The following is an 18627-nucleotide window of genomic DNA, read 5'->3' as shown; positions in this document are numbered from 1 at the left end:
AGGGAAGAAACAGGCCTTCCGGCCTTGGAGATGCATGAACAATAAACTTGGTTTTATCTTCAGATATGCTCTTACTCTGTGATCATCGTAGTTAGAAAACTGTGCCCCAAATGACTATGTTTGGGCAGTTCCTTTGACAGTGACAGAGAAGGTAAGGTTATAGCTGGTATTCGCCCAGGTGCTACCTAGATGCCAGTACTGTATATATATATATAACCTCAAAAATTCTTAAAGAAACTGCCCCCTCCTGGTAAAGTTCTCCTTTCTAGAATGCTCTGAAGTCTAAGACCTTTGCAAAGGGCTTAGGTAGTAATTAATTAATTTGTCCAACTAGGGACAATCAGTTGGTAAATGGGTATTTTTCTTTTGAAATTATACTTTAATAAAGGTATTTAAAGGCTTGAGACATTTTTAAATCATTTCACTGCAGTATAATGGTTAATTTTAGGAGCTCTGCGAGTTTGATTTGTATTTAAGATTTTTACAATCTATATATAGGTTGGTCTTTAATAACCATTTATATATTGCTTCTTTTTATATAGGTCATGTATTCTCCTGGGAGAGTAACAAGATTAGAAATAACAAATACAGTACAGAATAAATTAAAGTGCTTCAAACTGCATTATATAATTCCAGAAAATTGGTTTCACACTGAAACATTTAAACAAGAAAACCAAATGATTTAAGTTAAAAAAAAAAACACACCTAGTATACGCATTTGAATTGTTACTGTTTAGCAAATTTTATCCTCAGCAGTGTGGCACTGGTATCTTTTCACAGTGCTCCAGGAATGTGGCAGTTCATCTGGGTTAATATGGATAAAATTGTTATTATTTTTCCTTATTTCTGGCTATTTAAAAAGTTGGCTTCATTCTCCTTGAAGATGAATAGCGTTTATTAGTCAAAACGTCAAAGGACTACTGTAAAAGTAATTGTATTTTTATATACAATTCTCCAAACTCTTATATACAAAATGTTCTTATTACACTCAGTGCAATAAATTCAGAGGCTGTTGTGGGACAGGAGATAGCAAAATTGGGGCCAGTACTTTTCTAATTACTTAGGATAATAAAAAGTGGGGCTTGGTTTTCCTTTCACAAGTAAAGGAAGGAGATATGATGCTGTAGAGAGTCTATTATTCTGGCTGGTTTTGTTTGTTTCTGTGAAGTTTAGCATCACTCTCCTTGTACCGAGTCTTCAGGCCTTTTTCAATTTTTCTATTCGTGCATTAAAGGCCTCTTCCTGTATTTGCAGCTTTTCGTTTATCTCGGTCTGTGAAGACAATCATAAAAAAGTGGTTATGATGGAGCTATCTTTTGCTGCACATTGTCTTTGTGGTTTTGACATACTATAGTGCCTAAAGACAGACATTATCCCTCACACACCTTCCTGTTTTGCAGACATAGCTGTGTTTCAGCCTGTAGTGATGTGATAACACTTTATCATATTTCTCTGCACATTCCCAATGTATAGCATGTCTGCTATGAACAGGAAGTGGTATTTGGACAGCCATTTTTCACGTAGCCTTGTGTTGGAAGATAGGATAATTTATCTGTATTTTCAGACAGACTTTCCCAATAAGCACCGAATCAGAATAACTGCTCTGGGCTCAGTTATTGCAGTGGTGCCGATCCCCCCCTCCCTCCTGCAATGGATGTTTTTGTCTCCATGGAACACATTCTAAATGAGATCCCAGAAAGCTTCTGTTGTCAAATAACAACACGAATAATCTCACAATTAGAACAATTCTCCTAATGAAGAGTATTCATCATATATTATAACCCTTGAAACGATGCCACTTTGTGGTATATTTTGGGGAGGAAAAAAGTAAGCAGTTGCTGTCAGGTTTTAGTGATTGCGGTGGCTGTGATAGCATTTAGCCTCTGGCAGTGATATTCTGCGGACTAACATTGCTACCTGCACAATTCCAGAAATGCCTTCCCATTATCTGAACATTAGTAGCCCCGGAAATGTCTTTCCTTTTTCACAACGGATAATAAAATTATGTACAGAGATACCAGTGGTGGCTGATGTGGCAAAATGGGGTGTTTTTGTTGTTGTTGTTTAGGTGATTTAAAGAATGTTCATAAGTATATGAGGAGTAGTTTATACACATACGTATTAATAAATTCAAAGTTTAGATTATTAAATATCTATAACATAATTTGAGGTCTTTGGGGTAACTGTACTTTGAGAACCTTTTATTCTTTTGATTTGGATAGGAGGAATTTAAAAAAATCAAACACTTTTGTATGCCCAGGTATATTTTTCCATATTTATTTATTTACTTGTTTATTTTTAAGAGTGTAACTATAACAGATAGTTTAGAAATGACCATGCTGCCGTATCTGAGTAGATTTTATTTTACCTCAGAGTAAGAGCTGATATTTCTGGAAAGATCATATTCACGTCACCACTTCTGGATTCAGAGTTCACATGAGAGTTAGTCTTTTCTGGTTCAAGTTTTATGAAGCCCTAGGATTGAGCTCTGGCCTCTGGTTTCTTATCTTTTCTTTTCTTGGTGGTTGGGTGGAGCAGGAAAGGAGGGATGAATGGTCCTCCAAGTTACAAAGAAATGCTGTCTCTTTCTTCAGGATTCACTGATCCCTCCCGCCCCCGGCCAACATTATTTTGGTGGAGTCGATAGGAGCACTGCTCTAGGAGTGGGGAGACCCAGGTACGAATTTACTTAGGCAGCCTTAGGCAAGCTAGGGTGTTAGCTCTTATCTAAAAAATTAAGTAGGGGAATAGGATTATGTTAATATTACACTTTAGCTTTTAAAATCATAATTCTGACTCCAAATTTTGTGATAAACTTCACCAATGTTATCTTTCATTGACATGAAGTCATGAGATATTTAAAAAATTATTACTCCTGCTTCATTAAAATAAATTTATGGCATGCAACGTATTGGACCATATAGGGATTGAAATGGTTTGAGAAATAACTCTATCACAATTCCAAAGGACTGGGAAGAATTGCTCTACCCAAAGAATTGACTCTTCCCACTTTCGATTAATTTCTATGCCCACCAGTGATCTCATTTCTTTTCAGCTAAGGACTGATGTACCCGTATCACCTGCCAGCTTCGGTTTCACTGCCTTACCAGGGTGTCCACATTAACCTGGAGGACTTTCTGGTATTTCACTGAGGCAGAATTTATAAAAAAAAAAAAAGTGTGGGCCTTGGGGAAAAAAATTCATGAAGGTAGGATGTGCCTAAAAGAGTGGTGTACTGACAGAGGGGAGGCATGTTTTGGGTCTCTAGACTTTAGCGATCGGTACTTCAGTTCAGGCAAGGCACAGCCAGAGCCTGGATCAAAAGTCTCCATGTTTAGTGAAGAACAGGCTCTCAGTAGTTGGCCATGTCTCCTTGTTATTCCTCAGAACACTGCTGAACAGACAAGCTAGGCCACAGCCACTAGGGCCGGGTCTGGTTCTATTTGCTTTAGGAAACCATGGAAAACCCACGACCTGGGATCAATAGCCTCTCATTGACCACTACCTTTAGCTGATCTCATGCTCAGCTTTTCTAACCTGGAAAATTCAAGTTGACCTAAAAATACCTAGAGGCCCAAGATGGCAAAATTCCCTCAAAGTTTTCATGTTATTTTACCCTATTGCTTAGGGCCAAGAGCCAACATTTAATGTAAGAATTTAGTGTTAGCATTCATCTTTCTCTGAAATGTAATTCCTTAAATATATTAAAATTTGCTCCTTTGGGTATAACTTTTATTATAAAACTCAGGCCAAAATAATTTCATTTTGAATTTATCTTTAAAACTAAAACACCTAAACTATATAGGCTTGAAATGTTTGCTCTATTCAGTATAATTTTAATTAACATCTCAAGGCCAAGATAACTTCATTCTTAATCAATCTCTAAAACTGTAAAGTAAGTCAATGGGAAAATACGTGAATCAACATAACAAATTTAAGAATTCACATTACATTTTCAGAAATTTCTGTAATATACAAGGTAGAATATGCCTAAAACCACACTAGAAAAGGACCTCTGAAAAAAACTTTACTTAAAACATGAATTTTTCCTGCAAAAATTATAATAACCGTATGACTTTTTACTAAAGAAGGAGAAAAAACTATGGGCAAAGGTTAAACGTCGTACAAACAACAATTCATTAAATGGTCCTACAGCAGGTTAGTGTGTTCAGACGGCATATATACACAGACCACTCGTGTGCAGCGCCCCTTAGGAGGGATGTGGCAGTTTTTAGAGCCAGAAACACTGGAAGGCAGGTTTTAGACATGGAAAATAACTCAGCCATCTAAAATAGGAGGAGAAATTTAGGTAAGCAGAGAGTAATTACCCAACTTGGAATTTGACCAAGACACAAGGGTAAACACTGAAAAAGTGCCACACCACGGGAGTATTAAAATCCAAAGTAGTCTGGTTGTGATATTAGAGGTTATGTGGTTTTTGTGGGTAACGCTGGAATTAGAACTAGAACCCAGTTCACAGCTCCCATTCAGGGCCTTTCATTAGTTGTTGACCCTGGAAACTCTGGACAAATGACTTTCTGTGTCTCATATTTCAATTTATCAGGGAAAGTGCCTGCCTAACTTGCCTGAAGTTTACTGGGATTACTGAGAGAAAACATGTTAAGGGGTTTGCTATCTTGAGACATTGGGTGGATTCATGTCATCATGCCATTTCATCAAAAAGGTTGGCAGGTATTAGGCCCACACTGATGTCCACAAATCCACTTAATATGGAAATAATCGTGGCACCTACAGGGTCTGCATCCCTCTCCTTTGGCTCATGTTTGCTCTAGCCCTGATTATGTCTAGGTGAATCAGCTAATGAACTTCCAGGTTGGCTCAGGCCAATGGGAAGATAACACACACATATAACAATGACCATATTCTTTCTGTTATAAAGTAGGGGTATACAAATGCTGCAGATGCTAATATTAAAAAAATTTTTTTTTTCAATGGACAGTTAAAAGCGTACTGCTCACTACATGAAACACAGCCTTGGTAAAGATGTTTTCAATTTTGGGGGCCTGAAAACAATTCAATTACTGTCTAGTAGTTCCTCAGCCATCATTTCAGAGCCGCAGGATCGCAAAGGAGCCCAGGGCCATGATTATACATAAACTATATTTAGATGAAATGTTATCAAATCTAAAAAGGAGATATGTTCCAAACTCAGCTTAATTCAACTGCACTCTGCCCTTCCACACAGTAACCAGTTATTACATTCATGGGTTGTTAACAATAAAGCTTTGTGTAAAACGTGTTCTTCCACTATTTCTGGTAAACACTAAACACCCCTTATTAAGCTGAGGACTTTGGCTGATTCTGTTGGCACCAAATCATTAAATGTTCATGTAAATAGTGCAATAACATTTGATGATTAAACAAGTAACAAGGTATGCTTATGCCAAGCTAATCTTTTATTCTCTCTGAATTAGTTGTTAATACAGTGTGCTGTTAATATATGGTCTCATGTTCAGATGACAACTAAATCTTCCCCCGAGAAGCATTAGTATTTTAAATACACACTGTGTTGTCCTACTGATTTATGGTCATTTCTATAAGAAATTGCAAATGTACTCAATATATGCAATTTACTTATTTAATCATTTGGCCTGGAAAATTATGGGAATTCCTGTAAGTCTTTATGTTGAGGTGGAAACAGTTGCTTGTTTGTTTGTTTTGTTTGGACAGAATGAGAAAGAATTAAGCATAAAACTGAGCCATTTGATAAATCATTGGCAGCTGCTACTGAGATGGCTGCTGCCATCACCATTTTCATGCAGCCATTGGTGTAAATTGCTTCGCTATTAGTTATATGTGAAAAGGAACAAACTGTCTGAGAGGGAGTTCAAAGACTTGAAAGCCTTTCTTTAGAAATTTGGTGAGAGGATTTAGCTAAGAATTATGGTTTGATCTTCAGTGTTTACTGTTTAGAAATGTACTCCAATTACTTCTGCGTGAGCAATGTTTACAGCTTGACAAGGCACAAAGTCTTTACCATGTTATTTTTTGGGTTTCGATGTTGAACGATTTTGTAAACTGATAACACCCACCACACTAGATGCTGTTGGCAAATCTATTTTGTGATCTTACTGAATATCAGATGACTTAACTGAGAATTATGTGAAGATGTTAAAATTAACTCCATCATAAGCATCTCTTTTGCCGGCAGAATGTGGGAAGTATTAATGTTTACAGACATTAAGATTGGCCAATTAACCAATAATAAAGTAAGTGACTATAACCATCGATACTGAGTACCTGAACGCCCATGAGAATGCCTTCTGTGACTTGACCCAGCACTGACTTTACATCTTCAATGGTGAAACCAGCTAAAGGATCCACATCTGAAGTATCAGTTTCTGGCTGGGACTCCTCAGGCTGTTGTTCTTGATCCAGGTCCTAGAATATTGAAAGTCAACAAGACTCAAGTGATTTCTAGAGCATTCAGGGATGTGTACAGAACCTCAAACTTCTGTTGGATACTTTTCTACCAGGAACAATGTCAATCTGGAGGGAGATTTTGAATTTTGATTTGATGTTACCCTGAATTTGTATAATTGTTCATGAGGGTTATGACAGATTAAGTCATGGTGCTAAGGTCCTGCCTACTTTTGGGGAAAGTAAAGGGAGAGATTAGAGAGGATAGGGTGGAAGAGATTAAAATTTCAGAACCATTGTTAGCTGGCTCATCTTTGAATCAATACTCAGAAAACAATCTGTGTTGGAAAAATCAGAGACAGAAAATAGAAGAACCCTTGGTTCATTTCCTCCCACCCCAAGAGAATATAATGCTGAGGTAGGGGGAATGAAAAGACAAAAGGAAACATACCTTTATCTCTGTATCCAGTGTTGGGGGGGGCTCTATGTATGTTGAGTAAATATCAAATGAGATTCCTTCTTCCAGAGGAGCCGGGAAAAGGGAACCTGTAGGATTGACCACCTCTATCACTTGCTGGAGGAAAGAAAAGAGCTGAATTATGACACAGCCTCTGGAGAGAAACCACAATTTCAGTTGGTTCCCTTCTGTATGTCCCATAGTCCCCAGTCTGTCATCTCCCAAGTGCCATCTCCTCTGAAATCTGGATGCCATCGCCCTCTTGGCTCTCTAGCGCTTTGTGAGCTCCACATCTCACAAAAATCATTTTGTTTCCCCACTGTCTTATTCTCTTTCCATACTCTGGTTTCGAATTTCATTTTCTTGGTTTTTAATTGTTTCATGCATGAGTATCCCCTTCCTCCTGTCTACAAGCTCTCTGTTGGTAGAGAACCAGGTTGTAGGCACCCTGCGTGTCCTCTCCAGTTGCAGCAGGGGCTCACTCAATAATAGCCTGGTGGGGTTGATATTATTCAGCAGAATGTAGCTGTTCTTGGGGGCGGTAGTGAAGTGGCCATCAAGAAGTTGGTAATGAGGACAATAAAGACTCTAAAGGTTAATATATAAAGCCAGAGCACAGAGGAGATTTGCCAGAAACACAGAGGGTAGGGCAAAGCTTCACTGTGAGCATTTAACAATTCTTTAGCAAGAGTGTGCCAATCAGGAGGCTGATGGCTGGTCAACATTGGGAATGAAGAAAAAGGTGAGCCAAGGAAGCCAGTTTTGGCAGTGCCCATCCCACCACGACCTGGGGCAAAGAGGGGAGATCAGGGTGTTAATAGCGTTAAATATCCAAATCATTTAATTAGCTCTTCTTGTTCTAATCCCATGTTTGACAAGCAACATTTTGATCATAATTTGATTTCCCATCTCAATTGATTTGTAAAGATATGCCCACTTGAGTGTTGTGCTTTTCATGCCTGTTAAATTCCTCACTGCAAATAAATTGTTCTAGTTTATGTAATAAACTCTCATGAGCTTGTTATTGTGGCCCTGAGATGAAGTCACCTACTGTATGGTGACAAAGTCAGACTCTGAGCTTACAAGTTTGAAGGCAAAACTCTGGAAATGTATAAATTCACTAAATAATTATCATCCTGTGAAGCTTGAAAATAATAGTGAAGTAATTGTATATTCATTCTTAACTTCTCTACAGTATTTCAAATAAACTTACATGTTACATTTCATTATTTAAATATTAATGTTTTTGATTTAGGTTTTGGAATGTACTAGAAGCTATAATTTTCTTGGTCTTACCAATGTGTATGCATTTTTCATTATATTGATATTATTAATTTTAACTTGATTTTATAGAAAGTTGCTGCTTAGTATAAATATATAGAAGCACTGACATGTCTTAACTTCATAGGCAAGGAGATTTGGAAACCAAGAGGTTAAATGGTTGGCCAAAGGTTAAATAATTACTTCGTGACAGGGCTGGGAATTAAACTCTGGTGTGCTGACTTCTTGGCCTATGCAGTTTTCAGTAAACTGTAATACGTCATTAAGTTGCCATATTTGGAAATTATTGATATTATTAAGCCCTTAATTTTTATTCTGTTAGGTGACATCATTCCAGATTGTTTATCTTAAGTTGACTAAATGTTAATCAAAATAGAATACTGAGAAAACATATCAGAACAGTTTTCTTCTCTCATCACATTCATGAGTCATTGCATTTTTCTGAAATGGGGCATATAAGTAGTTTCATCTTCCTACAAAATGATTTGTACGTTTTTCCACCACTCTTGTTTTTCATCCTCCCACACCGTCGATTGCTTTTTATTTACCAAGCTAGGAAAAGGAGACAGCTAAACATATTTTAGTGGCCTCTGAAACATTATAGGTAAAATAAATAAGCTGCACATGGGAAGCAGAGACAAGGGACGATGATAAGGTGTTTACTTAGTGGTATAAACTTTAATATAGGGTGAGAAACAGGAAGTTTGGGGTGAGAGGGGGATGAGCGAGATATTGAAAAGAACAGAGAAAAGAATAGTTTACTGAATGTATTGTAGGCACTGAGAAAATAATCACGAGCTCATCTGCAAAGTAAAGTTATTATTATTATTTTTAATGAAGCAGAACTTTATCTGGTCTACTGTCATCATATTTGTCTTGCTGCTATGCTTTTGTACACACAGGCTGGGCTTTTCTGCTAATTTGCCCTGTCTCTCTGGTGGAAGTTCTCTGTAGATTACCTCTCCGTTCTGGTCCTGGTAGAAGGAGATTCTATCATCTGCCCACTCGTACATACCCTTTCCCCCATCAAATTATATACTTAAATGTGAGCAAGTATTTGTGCTCTCTTGTTTTAAGCCTCGCACCCTTGTGGTTTGGATTTCTTTATAAGGCTCATCTGAATTACTTGCAACAACCCAGTTTCCTGGTCTTTGGCACTGTGGGAGTGTGTGTGTGTGTGTGTGTGTGTGCGCGCGCGCGCGTATGTGTCTACTGGGCACACACTTGGCAACTTGGAACTTTCCAGCTTCACATCATTTCTTTCATGGAGTGAAACTCCCATTTATTCTAAGAACCTGAGGTTCTGACTGAGAGTTGAGCTTTTCTTTTCTTTGATTTTTTTTTTTTTAAGAGTGGAGCTCATATAACTATTAACTTGATTTAATTCATGCACAAAAACTGAGGGTGAGAATTTCTTTTCTTCAGGGTGTTTTGCATACTATTAATGAACCAAAGCACAGCTATGTTTTTCTCTTTCATGAGGAATTACATTTAGCTAGGTTAGTGAGATACTGTAAGGGAAGAAAATGTCCCAATTTCAGATGAGGATAAATATCAAGTCTTTTCATTAATAATAATAAGGTACACTGTCAAACATATACTTTGGAATAAACATAATGCCCAGAAGCATCACAGTGATTTTTCTTCCCTATTAAAAATGGTAGCCTTTTTAAAAAAACAAGTTTAAAAAAATTAGAATCAATAATTGTGGTGAGAACAGAGCCAGCACATATCTTTAAATGAAACCGTCTGATGCAATACTTTCTTTAGAAAGTACAATTAGGCCTTTGTATTTTTTTTTAACAAAACCTCATGTTTTACAACATCACTGGTTCTGTAATAAAATCTATTTAAAACAGAGAGACATGGTCAGCTTTATTAAGTTAGATTTTCTGAAAGAACGTTATAATTTCCTCAAGTCTATGAAAAGTTGAAGCAAATTAAATAAAGCTAGTTTTATAACTATTTTTATACATTCCTGTAGAATTGTAATTGTCTCATATTTTTTTCCTCAAAAGTCTAATATGTTACCTCTTAAATCCGAAAAAATAAAAACAGAAAAGGGATCACAAATGTTTATTAAAAAAACACTCCTATTTGGTATCCTGATTTAGCAACGTCCCTTTTTATATATGAGAATAGCACCCATAATCTTCAGATCAGGAAACAAAGGGAAGGACTTTAAGTGACTTGCCTGAGGCCTAATGCTGAGATTAAAAATCAGGAGTTTCTGATTATACACATACATCCATTTGGTCAAATGATTGGTTTTGCTTGACTTTCAAATACCCCCTAAATATTACTTTGAATGTAAAGCAATAAATGTGTTTTCTCTTGCCATTTTTGAATGCTCCAACACAAATGGATATAATAAAAACAATCATGTTGTTCCATGTGAATGCCATTTATATTTTTTCTGATAATGAGCAGACCATTTGAACTAAGGTGAGTACATTAAAAGCTCTAATAAAGAAGAGAATAGATTTCTAAACAGAATAATGGACTGTTAAGTGAACATACAATAAATAACATCTACAGATGTGGTTGCTGGAAAATTAGTTTTGCATAACTTGCCAATATACATTTCCCCCAGATGTTATCTGTTACATGAAAATTAACTTAAGTCAGTTACATTGTTCATTATGTGCACATTGCATTAGAGTTATTTAAGATGGTTTACATCTTTAGTTGAATTGTGTGCTATGGTATTTAAAGTTGAATTGTGCTTTAAGTTGAATTGTGCCACGGTATTTAAAGAATATCAAGTAAATGGGTTTTTGGCATAATTTAATACTCATAAGTGCAAAATTTCATCACCAAACATTATGTAGCTTTAAAAAAATCCAAGATCTTTACTTACAAGCCAAACAGAATCACCAGAAATCTTTTAAAATTTGCATATTCAATATGAAATGGACATCTACCATGGGAATAAATGCTAAGAAATTTGAACTCTCTTGGAACCAAGTACGGGGTCATTCGGATCTAAAAACATGCTTCTAGGAATTACATTCTGCTTCCAGATCTTACCGTGTCTGTGAAGTAGTATAAAGATTTTATTTGAAAATTGTATTATATTACTTCATGCTTTCTTTTTCTACTTTACATGTTAACATTATCATTAGTATTAACTCTGGTTTATTGTTTTTCTTTGGTAATACTTCTTTGGAGGAAGTGTAGGTGATTTGTGGGTAGTGTTTGTACCATTAGAATCTATAATTAAGGTGGAAATTATTAAAATCTATTATTAAATTATTCAAGGTATTAAAAATGCTGTCGAGACTACAACTTTCCACTATTTTGCTGTCAAATACTCTGCCACTGAGCTATACCCTCAACTTTCCACTATTTTGAATGGCAGAAAGCAAGATAAATCTGTTCAACCCTTTTTGAGCCACAGGCACACAGACAAAAATACTGGTGTGCTTTGAAAAGACATTTGTTTGGAATTGTCAGATGATGACTTCATATGCAAATCAGAACTTACTAAAAAACGTCAAAGTTTCAAAAAGCAAACTTAGTTGCAAACTTTCCTGACTATTAACTAAGGGAAAAAGGCACAAAAATTCTTGTAATGTTTTAACTATTTTTCCCCCCTTGAAGAAAGGCATTACTCATTTGCAAGTCTAATCAAGAAGTACTTGTGTGGTTCTGGAAATTTTTAACAAAAAATTGTAACCCATTGCCCACAATATACTGCACATAAAGTAACAACATATGAATGCCAGCTGCAAAATGCAATAAACTCTAGTAATATCATACTGAGGCCATAAATTTAAAATGAAAAGAGTAAATTCAAAAGCTAAGATTATCAGAGAAACTAATTAATCCATTTCTAAAGTATTTTTCTTTTGTGTTAGGGCCATTACAAACTTCTTAATATATTCTGTAAATGTAGATTATCAATTCTGCTGCAAGAGTCCTCCTCCCCTTTTGCATTTTGACTTGGAAATAAATTTGCAAATGCAGCACATTAATTTTCTTTCCTAAGCTTAATATGCAGTATTTACATTTTGAAAAGGTTCAAAATGTTGCCAGGCTTCTGCAGGGTATGAATAGACATCTAATAGCAACTTCTATTTTTAACCACAGCATACTGGTAGTTTGAACATTTATAACTTAATAGAGCTTTGAGACCATCAGATCCACACATGCTAATCACCTAAACAGTGAACGGTAACACAGTACAACAAGTTAGGACAGGAAATGAAGATTACCCATTCCAGCCGAAGCTGCTAGGAGGAATTTAAGTTGGCAGGCCACAGCAAACCAATTTGCAATCTGGCGAGGACACTCCAGTTAACACCTTGTGCCCATTTTTATTTATATATCTTCATTTGATCTTGGTTAGCTGGGCCTTGAAATAATAATTTTTTAAAAGCTAAATAATTAAAGTAACCGATTCCAGAGTATTTTAGAGATCTTTAGTATTTCTCAGTGTACTTCTGTTTCAGGCCAATACTAGAATTTGAAAAGAAATATGAGTACTCCTATCTTAAGGACCTCGGACAATAAAACCCTCTCTAATGAATCTGAAAAGGAGCCCCTTCTTGTAGTGTAAATGCAATTTAAAAGGAAATGATGTTTTGATCTGGCTCTGGTGCAAACATTTCCTGAGGGATAGAACTGTTTTTCAGATACGTAGATATTTTCTAAAGATACAATAATCTGGAAGATAGATCACTGAATTATAGGCTTTAGACTTGGCTCTATTCCGACTTGTGTGATGCTAAGAAAATCCCTAAGCCTCAGTTTATTTATCCGTAAAAGGATGATAATGATAATTGCTACCTGGCTGCTTCATCGCATTGTTTCAAGCACAAACTAGATAATGTGGATGAAAATGCTGGGAGTTCTTCAAAGGGAAGGTATTATTAAACCTCAAGGTGTATCATTATTATTATTTATAATAACTGTTATTATTGAAAGGATCATCTTTCTAATGCCATCTTAGAAAGACAGACTGGAGTAGCCATATTGAGGACACTGTCCTTGCTATTTTTGTATGTAATTGTTAACATTGCTCACGCAGTCCAATTAACTCAGAAGAATCTGTTAATGAGGACATGCCATCACTCTGTTTCCTTATAGTGACAGTCTTTAAAATATCAAACATATATTCAATACCATGTTATTTGAAGAGTTTTCTTGATCCAGATGATTTCTCTTCTGAGACCTAGAGAGCATGACATAATTAGGCAGTTATGTAGCATGCTCCGGACGAAGGCAAACCACCTACTCATAAAAGGAACGTGTTTACACCTAACTTTCCAAACTAGAAAATCTGCTTCCTCCCTCCCCCCCTTCAGTTTATCACTCTCTTAATCTTTTGTTTTTCAGCCTTAAATATGGCCTGTGGTTGCTTAGATAGCATTCATTTTTAAAAGATTCCCTTTGACAAATTTTGCTGAAAGTAAAGAGTTAGGGCACGCACTGCAAACTTTCAACATGTCTCTCTTGTGAAAATGAAATACCAGAGCTCTTGACATTACTGAATTCAGCATTGTACTTCTGATTCTTAATCTTAAGATTGACCTTATCTTGTAACCTCCTCAGGGTGACAGACGGAAAATATGGTTCTGTTATAAATAGTTAGAAAATATCTAATGCTTTTCAAAATATATTTTAGAAGTCATTCAGCGTGTATTTGTTTAGCTTACTAAGTTATACTGTAAAGGCATAACCTTGATCTCAGTACAAAATATTTCAAACAATTCTAATCATAGATAAATTTTTGTTTGGTTTCATCTAGGGTGTTCTATTTAAAATTGAGTTTTTTAATATATTTTTTTGAGTTTTTTAATATTTAAAATTGAAGAAATATTCCAAGTTATCTTTTTCTAAGGATTTGAAATGAAATATCAGTATCTGTCAATTAGTTAGTATAATAAAGATGAGTTATGCAATTATCTTTCTGAAAAGCCTGTTTTGAATGATCAAAAGTAGATTTAAAATTTTAATTTTACATATGTTGCATTTTCATTACATCTTATGATAGCTTATATGAAGATGAAGCTATTTCATGGCTTTCATATTTGAGAGTACTCTTTTTGAATAAGTACTTATAATTTGCAGAAATTATATGAGACAATAAATTAAAATGGTTAGAATAGAAACTACAATGGAAGAACCATACGTCCTTGGTTCTAGTCTTTCTTTATGCAGGGACTTCCTGTTACTTTGACAGTTTAAACTACCTGACTAGGAGAAGGTTGAAACTATTTGGATAAAGCTTTACATGTAATTTATTTAACTTCAAAGCATACTGACTGAGCTGCATTTCCACCCTGATGTTGTTCATTGAAGGAGGCAGGAGGAATTCTTAAAACTATATTCATTTAGAAATATAAAGTTCTGGGGACTGAATTAGAATGTAAAGTTCTATGAAATCTTTAGAGAAGCCAATATAATATTATTATTCCTGACCTTTTAGACCCAAATGTCTATTTTAAGTAATCTGACATTAAAAATGTGCTGACAAATATAGATTTAAAACACAACACAGGAAGTTGTAAATCAGTTGGTAACCCTTCGCATCAAGGAAATAGGAGACCACGAAAATGTAGTCATTTACTTTAGTCAACCTCAACCTTAATTTTTAACTAAAGAAAATTTGCAGAAGGCATGATGTTTACGTTTTAGATATTTTATTCATAGTTTGTGTGTTTCCTTTTTCTCCAGTACGCTCATAAATTATTACCAGGAAACATGTTGTCATAGTTATAAATATTTCTCTCTCTGTTTAGCTCCCCCAGCTCCCAACCCCTCCGCCTCTTATTTTTTTTTTTTTTTTAAATCTCCACTAACTAATTCTTTAACTGTATTAGGCACTCTCTATGGTCAGCAGGGAAGGATTTTCTTGCTTTGGAGGAAACTGCTGCCAATTACTCTTATGTGCTTGGCATTCTAGAAACAGGGCTCTTTCAGGAAGTACCCAAGCCCTTCCTCCTATTCAGAAGAACTCTATATGTGGCAGATGTCATTATTTCAATGACATAAAAAGGCATGTCATCCCTTGTAAGGAATAGGTCTAAGTACTCTAATGGCCCCTGGCTTTTCATGGAAGCAGAAATCTTAGAAGTTAACTATAAAACTGATTTTGTAGACAATGGTATATATAGTAATACATGTTCTCAAAAAAGACCTTTCAGCTATAATCTGCAAATCACACTAGTCTAGTTAAAAACAAACTAAAATAACAGTGGCTCTGAAAAATTTAGGTGGTATCTATATTTCAGATTGGAATGTTCTAGAAATCTGGATTTTTTTTTTTTTTTTTTTTTTTTTTTTTTTACCCTTAAATGTGTAGTCAGAATTCTAGATTGGCTCTGTCACTCAGTAGAAAGTGTGTCTGACATGTGGTTTCTTTGTTTGTAAAATGAGGGTTGGACTAGGTCCTCCCTAGTCCAGTTACAGATGTTGTATCCTATGTTAGTAAATTTCAAGTGGCTTTTTCTCTATTTATACAAGACTCAAACATGCCTGCCTGTGTAGATTCCCAGATTCGCTGTTTTTCTGTCATGAGGTAGAACATTTGGATTACGCACGCAGTTGCTTACTGGAATCTTTGACAGGCTGAAGCTTGTCCATTTATTTCTCCTTAATTATCTTCCCCTAACCTGCTCCTCTTCCATTTTCTTTATCTTTCAGCGGCATCACCAGCTTCTCGGTTCCCAGACTGGAAGCCTTTGTGGTTGCCTTTAGTTGCTCCTCTCCCTTGGTCTTAACATTAAATCAGAAACAAAACTCTCTGGGGGCACCTTCATGATGTCTGTCCCCTCAACCCCTTCTCTTTCATGACAATGCCCATCTTGTAGCCTTCAGATCCAAGTTCTTGCCCTCAGAGATGCTGAGTTCCAGCCACACTGGACTGCTCACTCTGTCCCAGTATGCATAGTGCCTCGAGCACAGTGAGTGCTCCATAAATATTTGTTATAAGAAACAACAACAACAACAACAAAAAACAAAGAAACAAGAACAGGAAAGAGAGCAAAGCAAACCAGAGCAAGGTGTGGACGGAGCTGCCTTCCCAGCCCCCCCTTGCCTGTCTGCTCCCTCTGCTGGGAGGGTTTCCCCCTCAGCCCTGCCAGTCCACACTGCTGCTGGCCTTCCAGCCAGCTCACTCACCTACGTGAAGTTTTTCCTGATCTTCTTGGTGCTTTCAGAGTATTTCGCTTATTTGCCTTCACAGTACTTGTCACATGACCTGGAGTTACAGCCATGTAGAGTGATCTCCTACCATTTGGTGGAAACAACTTGAGGACATGGGGCATGTCTTATTCATCTTGAGGGCCCCTAGCTCAGGTCTCTGTGCACAGCAGGCATTCATTAGATGCTGAGTATTGCATTAGAGTATCCATTCACTTAAAAATGTTCAGGGCTACATGAATGTTTCAAATTATCCTTATGTACCCTGAAAATATGTACATCTAATATGTATCAATAAAAATAAATACAATTAAAAAATAAAAATTTTCAGAGCTAATTTGCTTAACCAGCTGCAATGACGTTTAAAAATTTGTCAAGAAAAGTAATACCACTTGGAGAAGTGAACCTAGTCGTAGTATTGTTGCATCTTGCCAATGGAACCCTAGAGTATTTGTTTGTTTAGCATAATGCCAAACAACCAAGCAGATTCTCACTGATCTGACTGCATTAAACCGTGTGATAATTGTTTTACAGACACAGTATAGATTAACACTGTAAAGGGCTCCTGAGAGATACCACTCCCTCCCACCTAGCTCCTGATCAAAGTAACATCAGAACATTTCTAGGGGGGGCTGACAAATTGCCTGATTCTAGGGGCCATGATTCACATTGCTTTCCATGCACCATCCCTGGCTCCCACCCCCAATACACTGCAAAAGGCGCCTCCTAGAGTTGTGCAGTGGGGAAGCCCCATGGGCAGTGCTGGCCACCATCTGGGAAAATAAACAGTGATGATGGGAAAAATTAAAAAGCCTCTCTCATTTATTGAGCACTTACTCTGTGCTTGGCATTGGGCTACTTAGAAAGCATCTTATGAATATTAGATTCTTCAAGTCATGCTACATTGTGAAGAGAGGTTTTATTGACTTCATTTTTTAGATGAAGAGCCTAGAGCTGAAAGAGGTTAAGCAACTCAGCCAAGGTCACACAACTAGAAAATAGTGAATTCCATCCGAACTTGAACCCCGGTCTATTTGACTCCAAAGCCCATGTGCCTAATCCTCAGGTACAAGTGGAACCCTGTTGGTTTGCTATGGATTGCAAAAAATGTTCACATCTAGTTTCTAGGGAGGAAATAGAGGTTCAGAAAAGCAGAATGACACATGCACACTGAGGATCTAAAAGCACATGTTCTTGGGTAATGTCAGAAAGAGAATTTGTTCGCTGGCTCCTCACAGCACCAGTGTTACAGTACATTGTTCCAAAATAAGTCAACAGATGTAAGGCATGGAGGATTGAATTTTTTTTTTTTAACACATTAGCTTCCATGTGAGTTGTATTTAACTCACACTAGTTTTGAGCCTGGGGCTTCGTGACGCATATGTAACTCATATGTCTCTTTACCTTGGGAGCCAAACCACGTGGTGCACAGGCAACTCTGGCTGCCATGCTGTAGCATACATGTTACGTGATGGGTGACCCCCTGGGCAAAACCCTGCAGTTGGTCTGTGAAAATCTTACTTGTTGATGTTCTTATTGTTGCAATGAATATTGACAATGTAATTGCATATAACTCACACGCAGAAAACAATAAAAAAATAACACATTTTTCATTAAATTAGAAAGGCTTGTTTTTTTTTCCCAAAGTTTTTATTCTATTTTCATAATAAAACACCATGGCCCCAAGGAAAAAAATAATTTTTTTTCTAGTGTGGCAGCCAATGTGTTAAGGATAGCAAGATATAAAAAGCACTGAGTTTATAAAGAAATCTGAGAACGTGCTTAATTCATTTGTGTAAACAAGAAAGCATAGGAGCATTGGTTTGCTTTTGGCCACAAAAACTGCATGTTCCTGCTCAAATAGCAATTTGTCCTATTTGTTGTAATTGTAATTACTGTTTTCATCAGAATCACAGTTTTCTCTAGGAACAGGCATGCAGAAAACCAACCAATAACCTAGACAGTTAAAAAACACACTGAGGAATGGGTATGGTTGTGTGAACAAATCTCTTGTGATTATTCTTCCACACTGTATGCTGTAATGTGCTTTAAATCCATTTCCATATTTTTAATTAACATTTAGTTCCAGAAAACTTTCTGGAGGCCATTTAAATCACAAATGGGGAAAAAACAAATTTACTTTATCAGAAAATTGACTATAGACTATTTTGGTGGCTTTTATTATTTTTACATATTAATGATTAAAATTAAATATAGCTCAATTATTCAAGACAGAAGACACGTGCAATAATTTTCATGGCTGGTATAATTTTAAAGTCAATCCTGTGTAAATAAAATATTAGTTCTTTTGTGGGTGAGTTTCACTGGCCATTCTGCAGCTCTAATTCTTGATTGGATCC

General features: G+C 36.3%; 1 protein-coding gene across 1 annotated transcript in view; it reads right to left on the bottom strand.

The window, feature by feature from the left end:
- Positions 1-877: 877 nt before the first annotated feature.
- CABCOCO1 (ciliary associated calcium binding coiled-coil 1) overlaps positions 878-18627 on the bottom strand; it is a 100189-nt gene continuing 82439 nt past the window's right edge. The window contains exons 6-8 of the mRNA XM_012762753.3: positions 6833-6955; positions 6262-6402; positions 878-1272 (exon numbers count right to left, since the gene is read on the bottom strand). Of these exons, the coding sequence (XP_012618207.1) occupies positions 1198-1272; positions 6262-6402; positions 6833-6955 (339 nt within the window). The 3' untranslated portion in view covers positions 878-1197. The remainder of the gene's footprint in view (positions 1273-6261; positions 6403-6832; positions 6956-18627) is intronic.

The sequence above is a fragment of the Microcebus murinus genome, chromosome 14 (genome assembly GCF_040939455.1).
Source record: "Microcebus murinus isolate Inina chromosome 14, M.murinus_Inina_mat1.0, whole genome shotgun sequence".
Classification (NCBI taxonomy): Eukaryota; Metazoa; Chordata; class Mammalia; order Primates; family Cheirogaleidae; genus Microcebus; species Microcebus murinus.
This window is presented reverse-complemented; position numbering and strand designations above follow the sequence as displayed.